Raw genomic sequence first — 19,567 nt, 5'->3', positions numbered from 1 at the left:
GAGAGCNAAAAAAAAAAAACATTTTAATAAGCAACACATGGTGCCTCTTAATTATTCTCCTTTCATCCCAGAGACTGAGCCCGGCGTTCGACCTTCCTCAACAAAATGTACAAGAGAAGAGCAAAGCTAATAAACAGAGAATATCCTGCCAGAAAGAAGAGGGAGGGGGTGGGGTGGGGTGGAGGAGTTACTGTAGTTGTTTTCGTCTGTCTGTCAGTAAAGCTGCAGCCAGATTCACAGTTGTGTTTGGCTCAATTAACAGAGAGGACACTGCTGAGAGCTTGCTGTATGTGTGTGTGTGTGTGTGTGTGTGTGTGTGTGTGTGTGTGTGTGTGTGTGTTTGCAGCACAGCAGGGTATGAGCGTACATCTGTGTGCAAATGCGTATCTGTCAGCGTGAGATAGGAAGTCTCGTTGTTTTTAGATAGTCTTTGTCTTTTACAGACTGTTGTCTGGTAAATCAAACGTGCTCTGAGGCCGAGCAGATAAGGACGCAGCCCTCCTGACTGCACGGCCTGATCCATTCATCCGTCCTTCCTCGGGTTTATTATCAGCTGTCTCTTGATGCTCTTCGCTGATGCTCAGCGTGCCCCAGATGTGTGCTGGGGCGTGAGCAGGCTTCTCTGTTTGTGTGTGTTTTTCATTCTCTTTGATCTGGGTACAGTGATTGCAGCGTGAGAGGGAGGCTTGGTTATACAGTAAGCCTCAGAGTCCTGGGTCAGCACTTTGAAGCAGAAAGACAGGGGCTTCAGCAGTCATGCTTTCCTGTTTCGTGTACATACCCATGTGCGTCAGTGACATTAAAACAGAAGATTGAACTTATTTTCCTACACAGGTCATTTCCTTTATTGGCCGGACTGCAACAATGGGGCCAGCCTTATAATCACAAATGCCCATGACTGACTGACTGACTGACTGACTGACTGGTAGAACTGAGTGATCATAGTTCCATTGGTCAGTCAAATGCTACATGACAAAGCTGCAGTTTCTCCATTGGCCGTTGCTCTTTCAAGATGAATTGGCAGGATTTAGATTTACAGACAAAAAAAAGCCCCTAGTGACAAATCTAGTGACTTTTTGGACAAACCTTTACGACTTAGAAGAGAGGAACTAGTAAGTAACGCCCTCTCTCTCTCTCTGTCTACTGTGTTCAGTGAGTGGCAGAGAGTCAGATGGAGGCTGTGCGCTGTGAGAGAAAGATATTCTGTCGCTTGTAACTTTCTCTCTGAGTGATCATTTTACAGTAAATATAGCCAGAATCACAGCTCAGTCTTTGTCTTTAACTGATGTGTTTGGTGATTTTGTCAGAAAACGTTGTGGTTATAAAATCCAGATTTTAGCGGCGACTTAAAATGTCGTCTCAATGGGCCGCGTTTCAGTTTCAGATTGTTCCGTTGCCATGACAACAGAAACAGAAAAACATCTAAATGAGAACAGCTTTGTGAATTAAAATCTTGTATATGTGAGCACAGAGAGGAGGAGAGAAGCAAACACATTAAGAGCTGAAACCAGTTGACACTATGCAGAATGCAAACAGGCCACGATGAAGTCAGTTGTTTACAGCTGTTCCACAACAGTTTTCAACAATGTCCTCAATTACACTGACCATACCTTGTCTTGTTCTTTTAGCTCCTGAATCTCCTCAGTGTTGTTGTTTTATCATATTGAAGAAGAAAATATAACTTGATTCTGAATATCCATGTGGTAAATCAATAACAGCTCCTTCTCCTGTCACCCTCTGCGATTGGTTGTTCCTCTGTTAGTGAACTGCAGTGTATTGTGTTGTGTTCCACCAGACTGCAGAACCAAGGGTCAGTTCAACGCCCTCTCATACCACTTCAGGGGACGCAGATCAGCTGAGCACAGCTACAGAGAGAATAAACCAGACGACAGCATCCAGGAGAACAGGTAACACGGCCTAGAGTTTAGAAACATTGTGACGTTGTGGTATCGATATGTGACTATGATGTTAGTGAAATGCTTATTCTACACGGTCTATTGACCAAAGCTGTTCTCTGTGTGACTTTAACCCATATATAATGTAATGTATGTACATATAAAATAAAAATATATGTAGAAATTATATATTAAACCTATTAGAAATTGAAATAATTTCATATATTGACATATATGTCTAGCTCATACCTATATGTAGGTTTATGTTCGATGCTTATATTGTAGACATATGTTACTTAAATATATCCATCCATACCAAAGCCTGTCTGTATATATTGATATCATAAACAGTAGGGTCCAAGAGTCTGAGCTCACTCTCCCAAAATGAGAAGATATTCATGTTTAAAATTAGTAAGAAATTAGTGCGAAAAAAACGTATAAAACAGAAATCTATGTTGTTTTAATAAACTTGCATATATAAATTAAATATATATCCCTAACATATATGGCCACAATTTGCTATACTATAGGAAAATGAATTGGTACTTTTTTAATTTATGTAAAAATACAAATTTTACTATGGGTATTTCATATATTTTACAAACGTATATCTTCATAAAACTAGAGGATGTATATACTGTTTGTGATAATAATATAGATTCATCAACAACATCACTCTTGATATAGAGAGATATATGTCATATGTTACATTTCTGTGTGTGAATTCAGCTGTTTGAAGTTCAGAATATTTCAAGTAAGACTTTAGGACTGCTATTATGTGATGTACTGTATATGTATAGGTTTATGTATATGTATATGTATTGTATGTCTTACAAAGACTCTAGTTCTAGAAATCTCACCTAATTCTATGCGTGCACATTTATCTTTGCAGCCCAGTGGAGGAAACGGTAGAAAGTCCAGTAAATGTTACTCTGACCTCCAAAAAAAGCACTGAACCCTCAGTCACCGACTTCCAGGACTTTGTCTCTGACATGCAGAAGACGATTACAAGTTTACGAAAGCAGGTGTGTGTCTGTATCTACACACACACACACACACACGTAAAGGGATTCATCTTTGTGCATTCGTTGCCATTGTGTCTTGATACGTGTTTGCATCTGTGCATTAGGGGGCAGGATGCAGAGAAACAGTCTCTGATGGTAATTGAAGCATCTTACTGTACTGTACAACACATTCAGCTGCCGCCACACTCTCTGTATCTACCTGACAAATGACCAGAGGAGAGCAGATGGAGTTCAGTGTCATGAAAACGAGACATGTGATTAAGAGTATGATATTAGATCTGATCAGATTGCTATGATCATTTCTTTATTTGAGAAGGTTTAGGCAGACATTGTTGTCACGGGAGGTGTAATCCTTATCCAGAAAGAGGAGGTAATTTACCTTTTTACTACTGAAAAGGGGGTGAATAGAATACGTTCTTTATGTGGAGGAGGATGAGCGTCTCAAACTCTAATCTGAGACATTTACAGTTGAGCATCCCTCTCCCCCTCCCAGGAAATTTAAAACAGTCCCATGAGTTTAAACACGTCCTGCTCCCCCTGCACATGCTGCCTGCACGCCTGCTATGTCTGTTTAAGGGAAACTGTGCTGTAGGCTAAAACACAGACGCAGTCAAAGCCCCATACATACAGACATGTTTTCCATTAACATGTCAGCGGTACAGTTAATTCCTCAGGATGGGGCCCAGCATCCTGACCTTGTCCTCTGGTCAGCCACAGCCTTTTGGATGCTGGATGGTTGAAGTAAGAAAAGTCCAGTGTTTTCAGAGGGTTGAAAAATGTAAAGAGAGAGTGTGGGGTTAGGATTCGGTTGGATTCATATCACAGTATCCCTTGGTAGTTCATATTGCACATATATGTCACAGTGTGGACAATCTCATGTATATGTAGTCCATGTGTCAAAATAATTGTTGCAGTAGATAGAGACATGTGGAGGTTCTGATGTACCCAGAAACAAGCGCTCCTCTGACCGAACGTCTGTGTCCTCGTATCTTTTCAGATTAAAAGACTTGAAGCCCGTCTGAGGAAGACTGACTGCACTGATAGCGAGGGACGTGAGCGAACAGATGGAGAGCGGTGGAAAAAGGACTCCTGCTCCATATGTGAATGCAGAGTATGTTCAACATATAAATCAATACTCAGAGCGAATGGTTTACGCACCGCACAAACACTTAATCCTCTCATGTTTCACACGGAAAAGCTGATCATGTTTGAGTCTCTCTGTGTTTCTCATTGAGGACACCATGTCTGTGCGAGCAGTCTGCCCAGTTTAAATGCCCCACTTTCTCTCTGTCTGGCACTCTCGCAACTGTTTCACCTCTTCCAGCACCTCTTGGCAGTGCCCTCCTCCTGGCACCGGTGTCTCCCCACAGTGTGTTTGTGTGCACCGGCCACTTTTCTGCCTTTCATTCTTTATCTCTGACACTTTTCCGATGCCAACTGCTGGCACAGGTGATCGCAGCACCCGTGCCAAACCTGGCTGCCTCCGATCCTCCTCAGCCCTCTGTGACACAGTTTATTTTGCTCACCACATCTGATAACACACCTGTCAGTTCCTCTTTTGTGTTTCCCTCTCTCTCTCTCTCTCTCTCTCTCTCTCTCTCTCTCTCTCCCCCCTTTGGCTTCCCCAAAACTATCTTCTTCCACCTTCCGCGCCTCCCTGTAATTGGAGGATTTTTTTTTGTAATAATTAAATTTGGCAGGCGGAAGCACAATGAGAAAGCCTGTCTGGGGAAAGAACAGTTCGGTTCAACACATCATGTTGTTGCTGTGAAACAAAGCCCTTCATTGTTCTGCTCAGCCCTGTCGTCCATCACCTTCACAGAGGCTTGTCGTGAGCAAAACGTTTCAGTTACTGTTCTGTGCCCAACAAAAGCACGACGCAGTGCAAACAAAGTAACTGCTGAACTCAGAACACACACACTGAAATCATTCTTTAAAACCTTTTTTATCGGTGAAGTTATTATAGAAAATAGGCTGTTATACTGTTGTAATGTTTGGCTGTGCTGCACCTAATACCTCCCAGTTTCTCTATTCTTTTTTCTTTTTTTTTTTTAATACATTTTTTTTTCTTTGCTGTGTCTCGATGTCTTGGTTGCAGCTGGCCAGTTTCCTTCCAGCGATCATGAACATTTCATCTAATCTAATCTAATAAGGTAACTGACCTATTGCCCCTTCTTTGCCCCCCCCCCCCCCCCCTTCTTCCCTCTCCCCAGGATGCCCAGGTGACCTGCTTTGTGGAGTCTTGTCCACCGGCCAAGTGCAAACGGCCTGTCAAGTTAAAAGGCGCCTGCTGCCCGGTGTGCCTGGAACAGCCAGATGTTGACAAGCGACAAGAAGCGGACACCCACCACGACTAACCCTCAGGACCCCCCTGACAAACACATTCTAGTGTCTGAAAGTCACACAACACACACAGACATCCAGAGAGAGGATGAGACTCTTGAAGGTGTGCTAATCCGCAGCCACCAATAGCCTCGATAGACCCAATAGCCTCAGTTTTTTTGTTTTGTTTCACTTTGTATTCTTTTTCTTTGATCAGTGGAGGGGTTGGGGTTTTTTTTTTTTTTTTTTTTTTTTTTTTTTGTTCTTTTTGGCCTCTTGCCCCCTCCAGGACCAGCAGCCTGAGGCTCAGTTTGAAATCCTTTGGCAACAAGCCAGCAATCACTAAATGGATTTATTTCTGAACCGATGGGTGGATGCATGGATGAATGGGTGGATTGTAAACAAGACGGACAAAATCTCTCCTCCTCGCTTGGAGTCCACTGAGGCCTCTGAAGTGTAACAAACAGCCACTGTGTTTGCTCTCCTGCGACTAACACTTGGTGACAAAACGCAGGGGCCAGTTTGCCGTCGACAAGCGGGAAAGGGAAGTAGATTGAAAGGCGGCAGCCGTTATGTTGTATCACAGAATTTTCTCAGGTTAGAGATGCCGAAAACTGGTGCTATTTTCCCCCCTTTTTTTTTTTTATTAATGATTTAATCACTAAATACAAATCTTCAGTATTGTCTTTTGTATACAAAGCAACCTATATACACTCAGTATATGCCTTTTAATGATAAATCACAATTGAGAGGATTGTTTTATTCAAACTAAAAGACTTTATGAATAGAGTTACTTCATCTTTTAATCCACGGTGCTTTATATCATGTAATGAATATGTATTTTTTTTTTTCTGTCCCTTTTTTGTATAAAAAAAAAATGCTTACATATGAAGATAATGTGAAGCCCTACAAAAATGTTTGTAATGCAAAAGAAATGTCTACTGATTACTGCTCCTCTATCCTTGGACAACTTTTTAGTAAACGTACTTATTGTCTCTGCTGGCCTGTCCTGAACTTGAGTGAGGTGGAGCCGCACGGCGCTCCCCATTGCAGGACACTCGATCCAGCTCTTGCACTGTTGTGCTTCTTTCCAAGTGTCATTTTGCTTTCAGAAAGCAGTGAGAGAATCTCCATTTTTACCACTGTCATGTTGTGAACTGTCCCAGTATTTTTTTTTTTTTTTTTTTTTTTTTTTTGCTCAGTCTTCTAAAGCCAAATGTATGAAAAATGATTTAGTAACTTCTAATATTACATAAATAGCACATGTTCTATCTATGAAACTATGTATGAATGTTGTATTGAGGTCAGGATTTAGCCTTTGGTACTGCGAACTCTACCACAGCAGTATTCTCCCTCTGACCTGCTCATAGTTGTTTTTTTTTTTTTTTTATTCATGTTTATTCATCTTTAGTCCACAGACTACAGACAATTGAAGGACTGCTACCATGACTGTTGACTGTTCTTTTCTGCCTTTGTGGACCTGCTCTCTTAGCCCCAGTTTACACAAGGACACGCTTGCATGCATTCCTTTAGTCGAGCGTCCGCTTTTCTCTCTTTAAGCTTTTACTCATGTGTGTTGAGTTTTTTTTGGACGTTTCCACCTGCGAGGACCATCTTCAGTGTTGATGTAGGTTAGGGAACGCTCGGCCTGTTCATGTTTCTTTGCCGTGTTGAAGATTTTGAGACCGGGGGTGACGTCATTCAGCAGAGCATATGTGGTGCGCAGGCTTTCTCTAGCCCTCTGACCCTCATTCCACTGTAATGGAAGCCATATGAGAGGGGAAGCAAGGGTGATGTTGGGGGATGGGTGCTGATGATTGGGATACAGTGTCAATCAAAACAAGTCTTCAACGTGTTGCTATTGTGAGACAGATTTATTCCACTGACTCCTGTCAGCTGGTCCTCCACAAGTACTGTACATAGACAAACGCCGCTCACTGTACCCCATGCACTGGCTCACTTAGTGTAACAAATGTCACGTTTTTTGTTTTCCTGTTTTGCTTTGCTCCTAATTGTGTCGAAGCGGCTGCAGCTGCAGTGTTCCTTTCCATTGTTTTCTTTATGTGGTAACGTCCTGAGCAAGCATCTGTCACTAAACAGAAATAATACTCTCTGGAATGTTCCATTCAGGATTCCAGATGGATTATGGGGCTGGCAGTCGCACTGGTAAATTGGTATCATATCACATGTTTGAATATACTGGACAGGTTTGTACATCAAACTGTGTGTTTACAGTTGTGTATTTTTCTCTCCTTCGTTGCATTCTGACTGTGGCTTCTCCAACAACACCAGTAACATCATGTTGTCTGATGTGTTTATGTTTTACTGAATTTAGTATTTTGGTGTAATTTCATAAACTCTGTGAATGAGTGAGTGTGTGAGTCTCTTTCTGTCTCAGTAACAGGCTAAATGCATTTCGGCCCAAGGTTTGGCTGCCAAAGCACTGTGAGCTCTCTTTGTTACCAGTCTTGATTCATATATATCTGTTGTATTAGTTCATTTTTGTTTTCATCATGGTTCACTCTCTTTTTCATTTCCCCTTAAACTCCCAAATGTCAATGGAATGCACTGCTCTGCAAGACTGAACATGCTTTACCTACACTGTCCCTTAACCAGTGGTCAATGTGGATATAGTAGTACCTGTCATGACATTTGTATTGTATTGTACGTTTGCCAAAGAATGGTTTGCACTGTAATGTATGCCTCTCAACAGTAATAATAAATAAATAAGCCACATTTGAATTACAGCCATACATGTTGGTGCCTGTTCTTTTTCAGCTCCCGTGCATGGCAGAGGTTCACCACCGATCTGCAGATGAGATTAATCGTAAAGATGCGACCTGTCATCGGCTCATTAATGGACTGTCAAAGCTCAGACTTTTGGGGATTTTGGTTTTGCTAATCATGACAAACTATGTTTTGCACTGATCACATTCATCTAACATCAGTGCAGTCTTGCTCTAAAGTTAGCAGTCTCTGCTTCAGTGTGCTGGTCAATAACATGGGCACTTGGTGAAGTCTGAAGTAATCTAGTACTTTGCACTTGATTAGTAGTTTCTGTACTTCCTTAAGAGTTTAAAGTGTGTTTTCATATTTGACTTGCTACTAGCTGTAGGGTGGACACTACTAGCCCGCCAGCCCAGTCCCAACAATTGGATTGTCATGAAATATGATATAAACATTAATGCGCCCCTCAGAATCAATACTGATAACTTTGGAGATCCCTTAACCTTCTCTTTATCACCAGGTTAAATACTTGTGACATTCCCATCAGCCTCAGCTGTGCAGCTGTGCAGTACACTTTAGGTAAACTTAGCAAATGCTAGCATGCTAACACACTGAACTACGAGAGGACAGCAGTCTTTTTCGGGGGGGGGGGATCTGATGGGTGACAAGCAGGTAAGAAGTTATAACCAAAGTGAGCTTTTTCAAGCATCCTTGACTCAGCTTCTACGTTCTGAGATCAGTTATGATATTGCCCTCGTTATACGCATGCGCAGAGTGTGTGGAAACTAAACCTGCACGCAAATAGGCACTAGTTTCTCATCTGTGCAAGAACTGCAGTAAATTTGAGACAGAATATTGTTACACAAGTAGCGCAGCTCCTTTCAGGATTAACGTACGTGGGTTGTGTAAGTACCAGGCGAGAGAGAGAGTCAGAGAGAGCGGTGATGAGGCGGGAGTAGAGTTAGCAAGCTAGTTAGCAGTGTAGCTGTGAACATACAGTGCGATGTGTGTGACCTTTAGGCTATTTTGTGCTACAACTACAACTACAGCTACAACTACAGCTACAACTACAAGTCCTCAAGACCGAAGTCCTTGTGTGCTTCAACTACAGTACACACAACGAGCCAGGTATGATTACAACACTGTCAGTTCAGATGAAAGGTGAAGATGCAGCAGAGACTTTCAGCACAGGAAAACAAGCGGCACAAAATCGTGACACAGGACAGGCACTGAATTTAAGAGAGATGTGCTGCTGCTACTGTCACAAAATAGTTATATGTTAGTCTGGTCCATATGTTTGTAGTAAAAAGCTGAATCGCACACTGATTTTTTTTTTGGGGGGGGGTGTCTCGGCTCTGCTTGCCTATCTCTAAAAGTCCCCACACACTGCTGGTGTATACTCTGTACACAGTATGCTACATGTGAGTGTACTGATACAAGTATCTGATTTGAGACAGCATCAGTCTTGTTCTGCTTTGTGTGGTTTTCTGCCAGGTTTTGACTTGTGAGACAACACTCCCTCTGAAGCAAATGTAGACAAACAAAAAGCAGCTGTTAAGTGTCTGGGGAGTGATGTTTGCAATGTGAGTAATATTAGCCATTGGAGAAGCCTGGGAACATTAACCCTGTGATGCTGAGCCTGCCTCAGACTGTTATTCACATGTGCTGTCTGGCACACAAACCCACAACCCACACACTGAGTTCAGATGTGTGGTTTGTGGCAAATTATCTCTGCTCTGGATTCGTCTTGGTCAGATCAATACTTGTGTATTAATAATGATCAGAACTTGACATACGTTTTCCCCGTTTATCCCTGCTCCCGCCTATCTCCATCTACATCTTCCTACTTTCTTTCCTCCATCCACGTTACAGCCTCGGTGCTCTGTACTTCTCCCTGTAGAGTCAGTGCTGGCAGCCAGGGCCGTGAGTGGACTCAGGCTTTGGAAACGAAACTGGACCAGGAAATGAGGTTTCCAGTGGCTGCACAGATAAAAGAGCCTTCATCTTCAAGCCAGGCAGGAAAAGACATTATCACCCTGACAACAAGAGACCTACGTTACTCAGAGTAATAGGTCTATTCCTGGGAGATCAAACATGAATACACACAGACACACAGACACACAGACACACACACACACACACACACACACACACACACACACACTTCCTCTGGGTTGTTCCCATATCTGCTGCAGAGTCTCCCTTTCCTTTACTGGCAGCCAAAGGTCCGGGCTGTTGTTTGAATGAAGTCTCCTTTGTTTACTTTGGAGCGAGATGGACAATCTGATTATGTAAGTGAGAAAGTGCTGTAGGTGTCTGGAGCTAGATTCAGGCAGACAATAGGAGACACACAACTACCAGTCAGCAAGCCATGTATAATCCCACAAAATGTGCTATTCAACTGAGACCAAAGCATCTATTATTATGGATCTGAATCTTTTCAAATCATACAGCAGTCTACAGAAAAGAGGCAGAGGATTGTGGCTTTTTTTGGGGGGGTTTGGACAGGACACTAGCCTGCAGCTGCATAAGCCTAGCTACTCAGCAAGCCTCTCACTTCCCACTCATCACATACTGGAATTTCATTTAGGCAATTGGCTCTCTGCATTGCACCTCTCACTCGCCAAGGTGGGGAATTCTTTCCCCTCACTAATGGAACGTCATTCTCATTTCCAGAGCGAGGCGGATGAAAGAGAGAGAAGTGGTGTCCCGCTGAGGGAAAATAGGTTTTGCATCCCGGGACTCAAAGGACTGCAGTGATGGCTTGTCACCCCCAGTGGGTGGGAAATGTCATGAGATGGCTTCCCGCTAGTGTTTTTGGCTCTGACACACAAGCCCACTGAGTTTACAGTGCAGGTGTTTGCACAGGCAGTTACATTAAAACGGCTTGGAAAGGTGACCTGCTTGGAATCGCAAAGGATGGCGTCCACTGGAAAACTAACTCCGCAATTAATGTGGTACTTAAAGTCAAGTCAAGTCAAGTTAAATTTTGTTAATATATCACAAATCACAAATTTGCCTCGAGGGGCCTGACAACCTGTACAGCACACAACACCTTCTGCCCTAAAACCCTCCAATTACACTTGATTCTTTATACTTTGTGTCATTTATTTGATGTGTAGCAGCAGTGGAGCTTAAATGTGAGGTTTGTCCTGGCTGTGGCACAAGCAGAACTGAGTAAATTCAATGGGAATGAAATGTTGTTATTTTTTGTGACACAAGTATCCTCAACTTCAAAATCATTGTTTGAATATCCACACTAAGATACACTGCAATCTGGCCACAAGTTGTTGAGATATTTTGTAAGTACTGAATGGACAAAACCGATCACATAGCTATTCATTTATCCCACGACCTCAGGGTTAATAAGTTGATAAGCTAAAGCTGCACTAATTAATATTTTAATATTAACAATGGATCAAATGATTAAGTGTTATGTGAAAGGGGTCACTCGTAGTGATAAACCCACAAAGAATTATTCCAACTCAGCAGTTGCAGTTCCCCTCAGCTCTATGGAAGTGTTTAAACCTCTTTTAGCTCATTGTTTTGGTTTTTTTGAAAACTTTGCTCACATCAGTTATGTTTCCAACAGAAAAAAGGAAACTGTTTTCAGTGAGTAACTTCTGATAAATTGACTGCACGCTACATATTTTTCTCAGGAGTGAGGACGATAGTGAAAAGTGAAAAGCTAAAACAGTGGTAAATATTTTACTTATTTTTTCAGCATATGGCCAGAAAAACTGACTACAAATAAATATTCGTTTGCTGTGCGTCTGCTGGATGTTAGAAAATTGTTCGCTAATGTTAATGTTGTAGTGTTGCCCCTAGTAGCTAACAAAGTAATTAACTCAACTTTAATAGTGATGCATTATGAGACATAAGTGAGGAGTATTATACTTAAAGCTGCACCTTATTAAAGCCCTGCAGAGGTTCATTTGTAAAAGGAAACGACTTCAACGTGCTGATTTTTGATAAGGCTGGAGTTCCTGGTCATGTTAACTGACTAACCTTTCTAGGTCCCCCATGTGCCATCCATCAAATGCTTGCCATTTTTATAGGTCATATGACATAAGGTTTGGCTGAAGTTTCATATGAAAAATATTTTTGTTGCTCAGTTAACTTTAACAGCTTTGTGAAAGTTAAAATGTGTCTAATGTAAGGCTGTGAGGTGGGGATACATGATAGTCAATGTACTTGAGAAGTGCACTCTCATTCTATAAGCAAAGAGCGTGGGATCCAGAAATGGGTAGACCTGCAGACTTCAGTCATACTGTATGAGGTGACATGGCTGGTCTTCAGCCTTTTATTGGGTATTAGCATGATACATGATGAAAAACATCTTGTATCTTTTATATATCTAAAGCAGTCAGTTGTCGTAACTGTTCAGAGTTGCCTTTATTGATGGTAAACTTGATCAACGGTTATAGTAATGGGATGACATGTATTGTTCAAGTTTCTTTGAGACACTGACAAGGAATTGTTTGCATGCTCAGTGGAAAAGTTGTGCTCATCAAACCTGGCACAAAACTTATCAACCTCATTTGTAGTAACTGCCCCCTCAGGAGGTCCGTCTCTGGTCATACTAGTCACTGAGCTTCAGACTAGTCCAGACAGCCTTGCCGTTGTTTTTTGACTGTTTTCTTTTTACATTCCCTCTTTACCTGTCTAGTGTGAAGATTTTAATATAACCCTGTAAGGACCAGCTGCCTAATTTGCCCTGATGGCAAATGCAAAATTTTTTATGACAATAGCAGTTTTAACATTCCTTGTAACTCATTACTTGTGCATTGGATGAGGCGTGCTGAACTCTGTGAGTGGTCCTGTGTCTGCGGCTATTTCAGTTTTTGCTGCTAGAGGGATGTATACCACCATAACAACAGAATAAAAACAGAGCCATTCAAAGGTCCAAATACCTCACCCCTCCCAATTTCTTTGACTCACTACAAAGGGAAGTCTTTGATTTTTTTCTGCTTATTTTACAAATATATTTTTTGGAATTTATAAACTGTTGAATTTTTCCTTTAAACTTTATCTCCTTACACAGTGGTCCACATGCTGATTCAAGCCTCAGGAGTTGGTGGAGACCAATACAGAGCTGAAAGCGAGTGGATACTGGACTTACATTCATCGGCTTGCCAGAAACAAAACTGCAAACGAATACCGATGTGGCGCTGTGTCTGTTGGATGTGTTAATAGTCCTTAAAATTTGATATGTCAGTGTTGTGTTTACAGCTTGTGCTGCCCACAAGACAAAAAACAGTTACTGCAATTTTAAAGAACCAAACGCTGCCAGAGTCAACCTTCCCATTTTATAAGTAAATACTCTAAATGTACCAAAGTCCTATGAACTACTTTTCCAAGAAACAATACAGAGGAAACTTAACTGGCTCAGAAAGTGCCGTCCTCTTCCCTAAACATGTTGAGCCTTCAAAAACTTATGCATCCAGGTATTTAGCTCATATAGCCTCAGAGGGCTCAGTGATGGGGTGAACACTGGAATTAGGTCAGTGGGTGTAGTAAACTATACCTCAGCCTCGTGGGCGAGGTATTTACTACCACTTATGGACAAGGTTTTAGACTGAGCTACTTGTCATTAATTTCATTGTTACCTTGTACAACTAAACTATAACTACTACTTTAACTACAGTACATCTGCTTGTGTGGTTTAGTCATTAACAGTGTGTATTTAACTATGTAAGTGAATGTGTCCATGTGAAGGCGTTGCTGGTTTTGGTAGTTCAGCACTTGCTAGACTTCCACGGTTGCGTTCCTCGCTCCCTGATGTCATTCTCAGCTTTTGTTGTCTCCAACTCCCAACGTTTCAGTTACACTAATTTGATTTACGGCTGTAACTCAGCACCAAATAGAGTGCTACATTTGACCCCTCTCCCCCCCCTGGGGGGACTTTCTTCCCCCATATGAAAATACCAAACTCCTTTCCAGGGTCTGTTAGCTGTAATTGCCAAAACAGAATGTATCCTGTCACTGAAATATAGACAAAACAGGTCAACAAGATCAGAGGAAGCTAAGTTATCTTCAGTGACATCCAGCTCAGATGACGATAATGTTGAATATGAGTGATTGTGTGTCTGTTTGTGTGAGTTGAGAAAAACATGCAGATCCTACAAAGTAATTGTTGTTGATAGGAAGCCAAGCTAATCTCATGTGAGGACTGGCTGCGCGCCTCACTGGCAGATGACTGACTGGATGACTCTGTGCGTGACCGACTGACTGGCTGACTGATAGGCTCGCTGGTTGATTTGCCTGCATTCCTCTTTGGACACCAGCGGGGTACAGTCTGACCCAGCGTGATAATCCCCTCACTGCCAGGACCCCTAATCAGCTCTTCTCTTGACCTGAAATGGGCTAGCTGATGGGGGTGGGGGGGGTGGGGGGCAACCTGACACAGTGGAGGAATGTAGGTCTACATGCACACAAGCACATTCACACCCACTGTGATGCCAAAAAAGAACTATCTGTCTACACAACCTCTCTATCCTCCTAAATGATAGATATTCTGGACTTGATAAATTAACTTGGCTGGTGTTTTATTCTCAGAGGTTGGGAAAATTTTAGATTGAGGTGTGAGAAAAGTGCTTTAAATGTCCAAAACCACCAAGAGAGACTTGGATGCTTTGGTTACAGGGATAAATCAAAACATATACACAGAGGTTTTTATCAGGGGGAATTCCAATAATATGACATACCTCTGAGGAAGGATGAGCCAACGCTCCAGCTACAAGCCAAACACTGTCAACGGTATAGGATTGATAGCAGGCACTGAACAAAGGGGGAACTCCTTTCTGTTGTGATATTCAAGATACAAAATAAAATATTTCAGCACTGCTGTATGCTTCTGTTTTACACCAGAAAGCAGCTGACTCTGGGCTGGATCCGCCTCCAAACCAGTGGATCCACATTAGGGCAACATCCATTTTACTTCCCCGTTCTAGATGACATCCCGGTACAGGTTGTGTACACTGAGGAGTGGTCATTGTCATCGGGACATTCTGTCGACGTGCTGACAAAGAATCAAGTCCAGCAGTGCAGTATTTAACCACTGAACACTTGCGTGATGAAGTTTTACTGTGTAATAAATGCATCACCATCTTCTCCTTCAGTAGTGGAGACGTAGCAGCGTTGTCAGCTAGTGCTGGGTCTCCCTACCTCTGAAGGTAAATGTTTCCACTATTTCAAGTTTCCCAGTATTGAGTGATGCACATCTGTCAGGCCACAAGAGTGCGGGGCAAACAAACGTGATATGCCGGGACCTGGAGCTACAATTTACTGGTCACTTTCCCTTTTCTGACCACCTTGCTTCTCTGCAAGTGATCACTTGTGACCGGATCTCACTTCCCTGCAATATATTCAGATAAACATGTTTTAAGCCAATGAAATAAGGTTTTAGCCATTTGAAACAGTAAAATATTTTTGGTTTATAATGAGGCTGTGGTGGGACTAATTAGACTGGGAGAGGACTTCATTTGATCAGGCAGTCCTCCAGTGTGGCCCAGACCACATCCAAATGCGGTCCACCTCCGTCCTGGGAGCTGGCTGAACTGAGAGCCTGAGATGGATGTTAATGCCTGGTCTGAACCGGACCCTTGACTGCGTTGGTGTGAACTTCATTGTTGCCCATGTTTCTAATTCATCAAATGTCTTCAGGAAGTTGTTACGGTTTGATCATCCATAAAGCCTCTTATTGGAGGTTGGTCCTCTAGACTCCTTCTATACCACTGTTATGAGTAGATTCATTCCCATGATAGGTAAGTTGGAGGAGATTACTGTTACAATTCCCTGTTGTGATTCCCTTTTCCAGGTCCTCCCTCTGGCCCATTCAGGCTTTCATTAAGGGTATATCTGAACTTTGCTCCATTCAGCTTCCCCTCAACCCGGACCAGTTTCTCAGTCTCTGCAGCTGAAAGAAAAAAAAAAAACCCACACCATGATGCTGCCACCACCATGCTTCACCGTTCTTCAGGCCCTATGCTTTAACCAGTTTTGTGGATAGAGCAAATAAAGTAGATGGTAGTGCAATGAAAATCCAACAATTAAAAAATCGCAATGAAATTTCAATCTTTCAGTACATTTAACCCAAAGAGTAACACTCAAAGGGAAGAGCATCGATGTGGATACAAAGCCAGAGCCCTTTAATTCCAAAACCACAAACTAGATGAAAGGGTTGTTTTTATCTAAATAGCTAACAACTGAGTCATCACAGCTACAGAAAAGGGCTTGTATTGTGTTTTGACAGTGAAGCTGAGATTGCCTTAGCAACAATTATAGATGTGGAGTAAAAGTTATCTTCAAATTCAGTGTTAGCTGACACACCACGATGCAATGCGTGTATCCTTGAGCTCCAATAAACGTGCTGAAGAGATTTCTTCCCCAAAGATGAATTTTTATTCAGTATTTAAAATCCTTTTTTGTTTTATTACATCCATAAGTCGGTATTCAACAACGTAGAAGCTAGCCGTGCATAGTTATAGCTGTGCAATGCTGCTAGAGAACTAGTTTTGTACTGAATTGAATGTAACAGCATCAGCAAAATGATTCCATAATTTACAGCTCTACTTCCCTGCCTTTTCTTGCACATTGCTGCATATCTAATCAGCACCTGTAGCTTGTAACTGCTCAGTTCCACATTTTCCACAAATTCCACATTTTTTGCTGTGACAATACAACACTTAACACTTCATTACAGCTGTCAAGTCAACAGTCAAGTCAAGCTCAGTGACGGTGTGCGTGCTGCGACAGCACGCACACCGTCACTGGCTATAAGAGAGAAGTATAACAATGTTAAACTTCTTTTAAGTACAAGTCTTATATTGCTGTCACCTCCTGCTGTCGAGATGTTGTGGAAATACAAATGAGGGCCGTTAGCAGCAGCCTAATCCCTGAATGTCACAGCATGGAAAATATGACTGCTATGAGAGAATTTACAGAGCATTTTATACCTCACTTTGTTTTCAATTTGGGCTTAACATGTTCAGGCTTGGAGGGCTGCGCTGTGCTAACAGACAAAATGGATGAATGAACTGTCTAACTGTGCCTGCAAAAGACAACGCACATGTCCAATTATCGTCCTTTTCCAGGTTTTATGGGTCATTGTTCTTTTCACCTCATTTCCAATTAAACTGTGAAGTGGTTTATTAAGTGTCCCATGTAGCAGAAGTCCTCAGACTACACTAATGTAGTTCCCATCCCGTTGACCTTCCCGTCAACAGTCCATGAGATAACTTCAGGCACTCACTCGCACAATGTTCTTGAGTGGGCTTAACACTCACCTTTCTTCATCCCTGTCATATCTGAATATGTGTCCAGCATAAATGTAGCATTTCCAGACACACTTACCTAAAATCAGCATGTATCTACCGGCCAAGTAAAAGACTGAACTACTCTTTTCTGAGGTTTTCTTCATCAGAACGAGGGTGTGGAGTCAGGGCAAGCCCCGCCCTTTGGACCATATGCCATTGTTCAACAACATCTACCTAGCTACTGTATTTATGAACACAATTGAATGCACACAGAGAAATAAACAAACACATTTAGCAGTGATCCCTGCCCAAGCTAAATTACCAAACATCCAGGTGACCAAGATGATACACCATGTTATTATAATCAGGGCTGACCCAAACCTTTGTGTAGAAGGAAATTGTTCCACTGCCTCTACTCCACCAATACTATTTACTATTGTCAATAGTTTAACATTTTATTAATATATGATAAGATGACATAAGATAATATTCCTTTATTAGTCCCACAGTGGGGAAGTTTGCAGTGTCACAGCAGCAAAGTGAACTGTACAAAAAAGGAAAATGTCAATATCAAATACTAAAAATGTAAAAAGATAAATAACGGATGTTGTTTTTACTCCAATTTTTCACGTCTTGAAATGAAAGATCTGAGATTTTTTTTATTATTATTTCTGGCCTTTTATTGTGACCAGCCCAAAACGCACCTGTGCAATAATCAGTAATGTGTAATCAGCATCTTGATATGCCACACCTGTGAGGTGGATGGATGCTCTTGGCAAGAAGAAGTGTTCGCTAACACAGATTTAAACATATATGTGAACATGAGAAGTAAACCCTGTGTCTGTGCGTGCGTGCGTGTGTGTGTGTGCATGCGTGTGTGTGTGTTGTATGAAGTGTTGTGTTTATATATTTGTTCAGTATATATCAAAAATAGCAGCAGATAAGGAACATGCACACATGGTGTGTGTGTTGGTTATTGCACATAGTGAGTTTGTCAGGTTTTGGTGTGTGTGGTCTACAGTGTGCAGTATTATAGCTGTGTTGCTCTGGCAGAGGCAGCAGGAATGGATTAAACCAGTAGTATTAGCTAACCAGCCTGTTAACATAATATTGTGTTTTTGCATGATTACCACTGACGCAATATACAACAAAAAAGAAAAAAAAAAAACATTACACAACATTGCAATTGTTCTTGGAGGCCCTCTGGTGGCTATGGGGCCCTGGCTATAATAAAACCTTTCGACAGTGATGACTCATGGGATAATTAATCATAAGCTGATTGTGGTAGAAGTCAAAGGAGTGACTTCATTATCAAGTACCAGATGTTTAGGTGAATATACTTAAGGGTGGTTAAAAAAAAATACCTTAATAAACGGCACCAAGGATCCACTTTGAGTCATTTATCCTCAAAGGAGAACCCCTCTTGGTCACTGCGGCGCCAGAGATGGCACCCAGTGCTGCCTTGTTATAGCATGTCCTTAACATTTGAAACTAAAGGAGGGCTATCTGGAATGAGCCTGGGGCCAAAGGGTCTCTAAATCATCACAGTAAAGTGGGCTTTTACAAGCTGTCATTTCTCTGAAGATAAATGGACAGCAATACATCACCTGATGCCATAATTCCTGACCAGAGGTGACAAATCAGCAGAGAACCGCTTGTGTCTGGGTGATAAATATGAATCTACAGTATAATGCTGTCATGTCTCTCCACAACTACCACCAAAGCGACCTTGTGCACCCAAACCTTTGATGGTGTCCCAATTTCTAAATGTTTTTCAGGCATGCTGTAATTCTTTGACTTTAGTACATTCATCATAGAGAAATTTAAAGCTGCATTGCTCAGTACTTTTTTATCACTGGATAAAATCAGTGTAATGTGAGAGGTGTTGCTTGTAGTGACAAAGCCACAAGAATTATCACCACACTGTGCAGCTGTCCTCAGTTCTACAGAATATTTCACTGTCTTTCAGCTAATGCTTTCGGTTTAACGACCCATAGCTTCCTTGTAGTTTGGTTCTATCTTACTGCTCTTATCAACATTGTTTCCAACCTCAGCAGGCAGCTTCAATGAAAAAGCTGTTAACACCCGATGTATACTTCCTGCCCGGCACCAACCAGCAGCCAGCTAAAGTTAGCAACTACCTGGTAAACAAGTGGGGGCATTTAGCAGCTAAAGACACTGACACATTTTTTCTCAGGGATGTGTAGAGACTAAAAACAGCTAAAAAGAGAGTGGATATTGGACTTAAAGTTGTCAGGTGGATTTAAACATGACTCCAAACGAATGCTAATGTTCACCATGACAACATGTCAGTTGTGCTGACACCTTGTTCTGCCAAAAT

At 41.9% G+C, this 19,567-nt stretch overlaps 1 protein-coding gene across 1 annotated transcript in view; it reads left to right on the top strand.

Moving 5' to 3' along the window:
- pxdn (peroxidasin) overlaps window positions 1-5,447 on the top strand; it is a 56,092-nt gene extending 50,645 nt beyond the window's left edge. Inside the window, exons 20-23 of the mRNA XM_022750408.1 lie at window positions 1,796-1,907; window positions 2,788-2,920; window positions 3,918-4,031; window positions 5,134-5,447. Of these exons, the coding sequence (XP_022606129.1) occupies window positions 1,796-1,907; window positions 2,788-2,920; window positions 3,918-4,031; window positions 5,134-5,277 (503 nt within the window). The 3' untranslated portion in view covers window positions 5,278-5,447. The remainder of the gene's footprint in view (window positions 1-1,795; window positions 1,908-2,787; window positions 2,921-3,917; window positions 4,032-5,133) is intronic.
- Window positions 5,448-19,567: the final 14,120 nt, after the last annotated feature.

The sequence above is a fragment of the Seriola dumerili genome, unplaced genomic scaffold, assembly GCF_002260705.1.
Source record: "Seriola dumerili isolate Sdu_G_001 unplaced genomic scaffold, Sdu_1.0 BDQW01000149.1, whole genome shotgun sequence".
In the NCBI taxonomy this organism is placed as follows: Eukaryota; Metazoa; Chordata; class Actinopteri; order Carangiformes; family Carangidae; genus Seriola; species Seriola dumerili.
The sequence above is the reverse complement of the archived record's forward strand: the minus strand, read 5'-3'. Positions and strand labels throughout refer to the sequence as shown.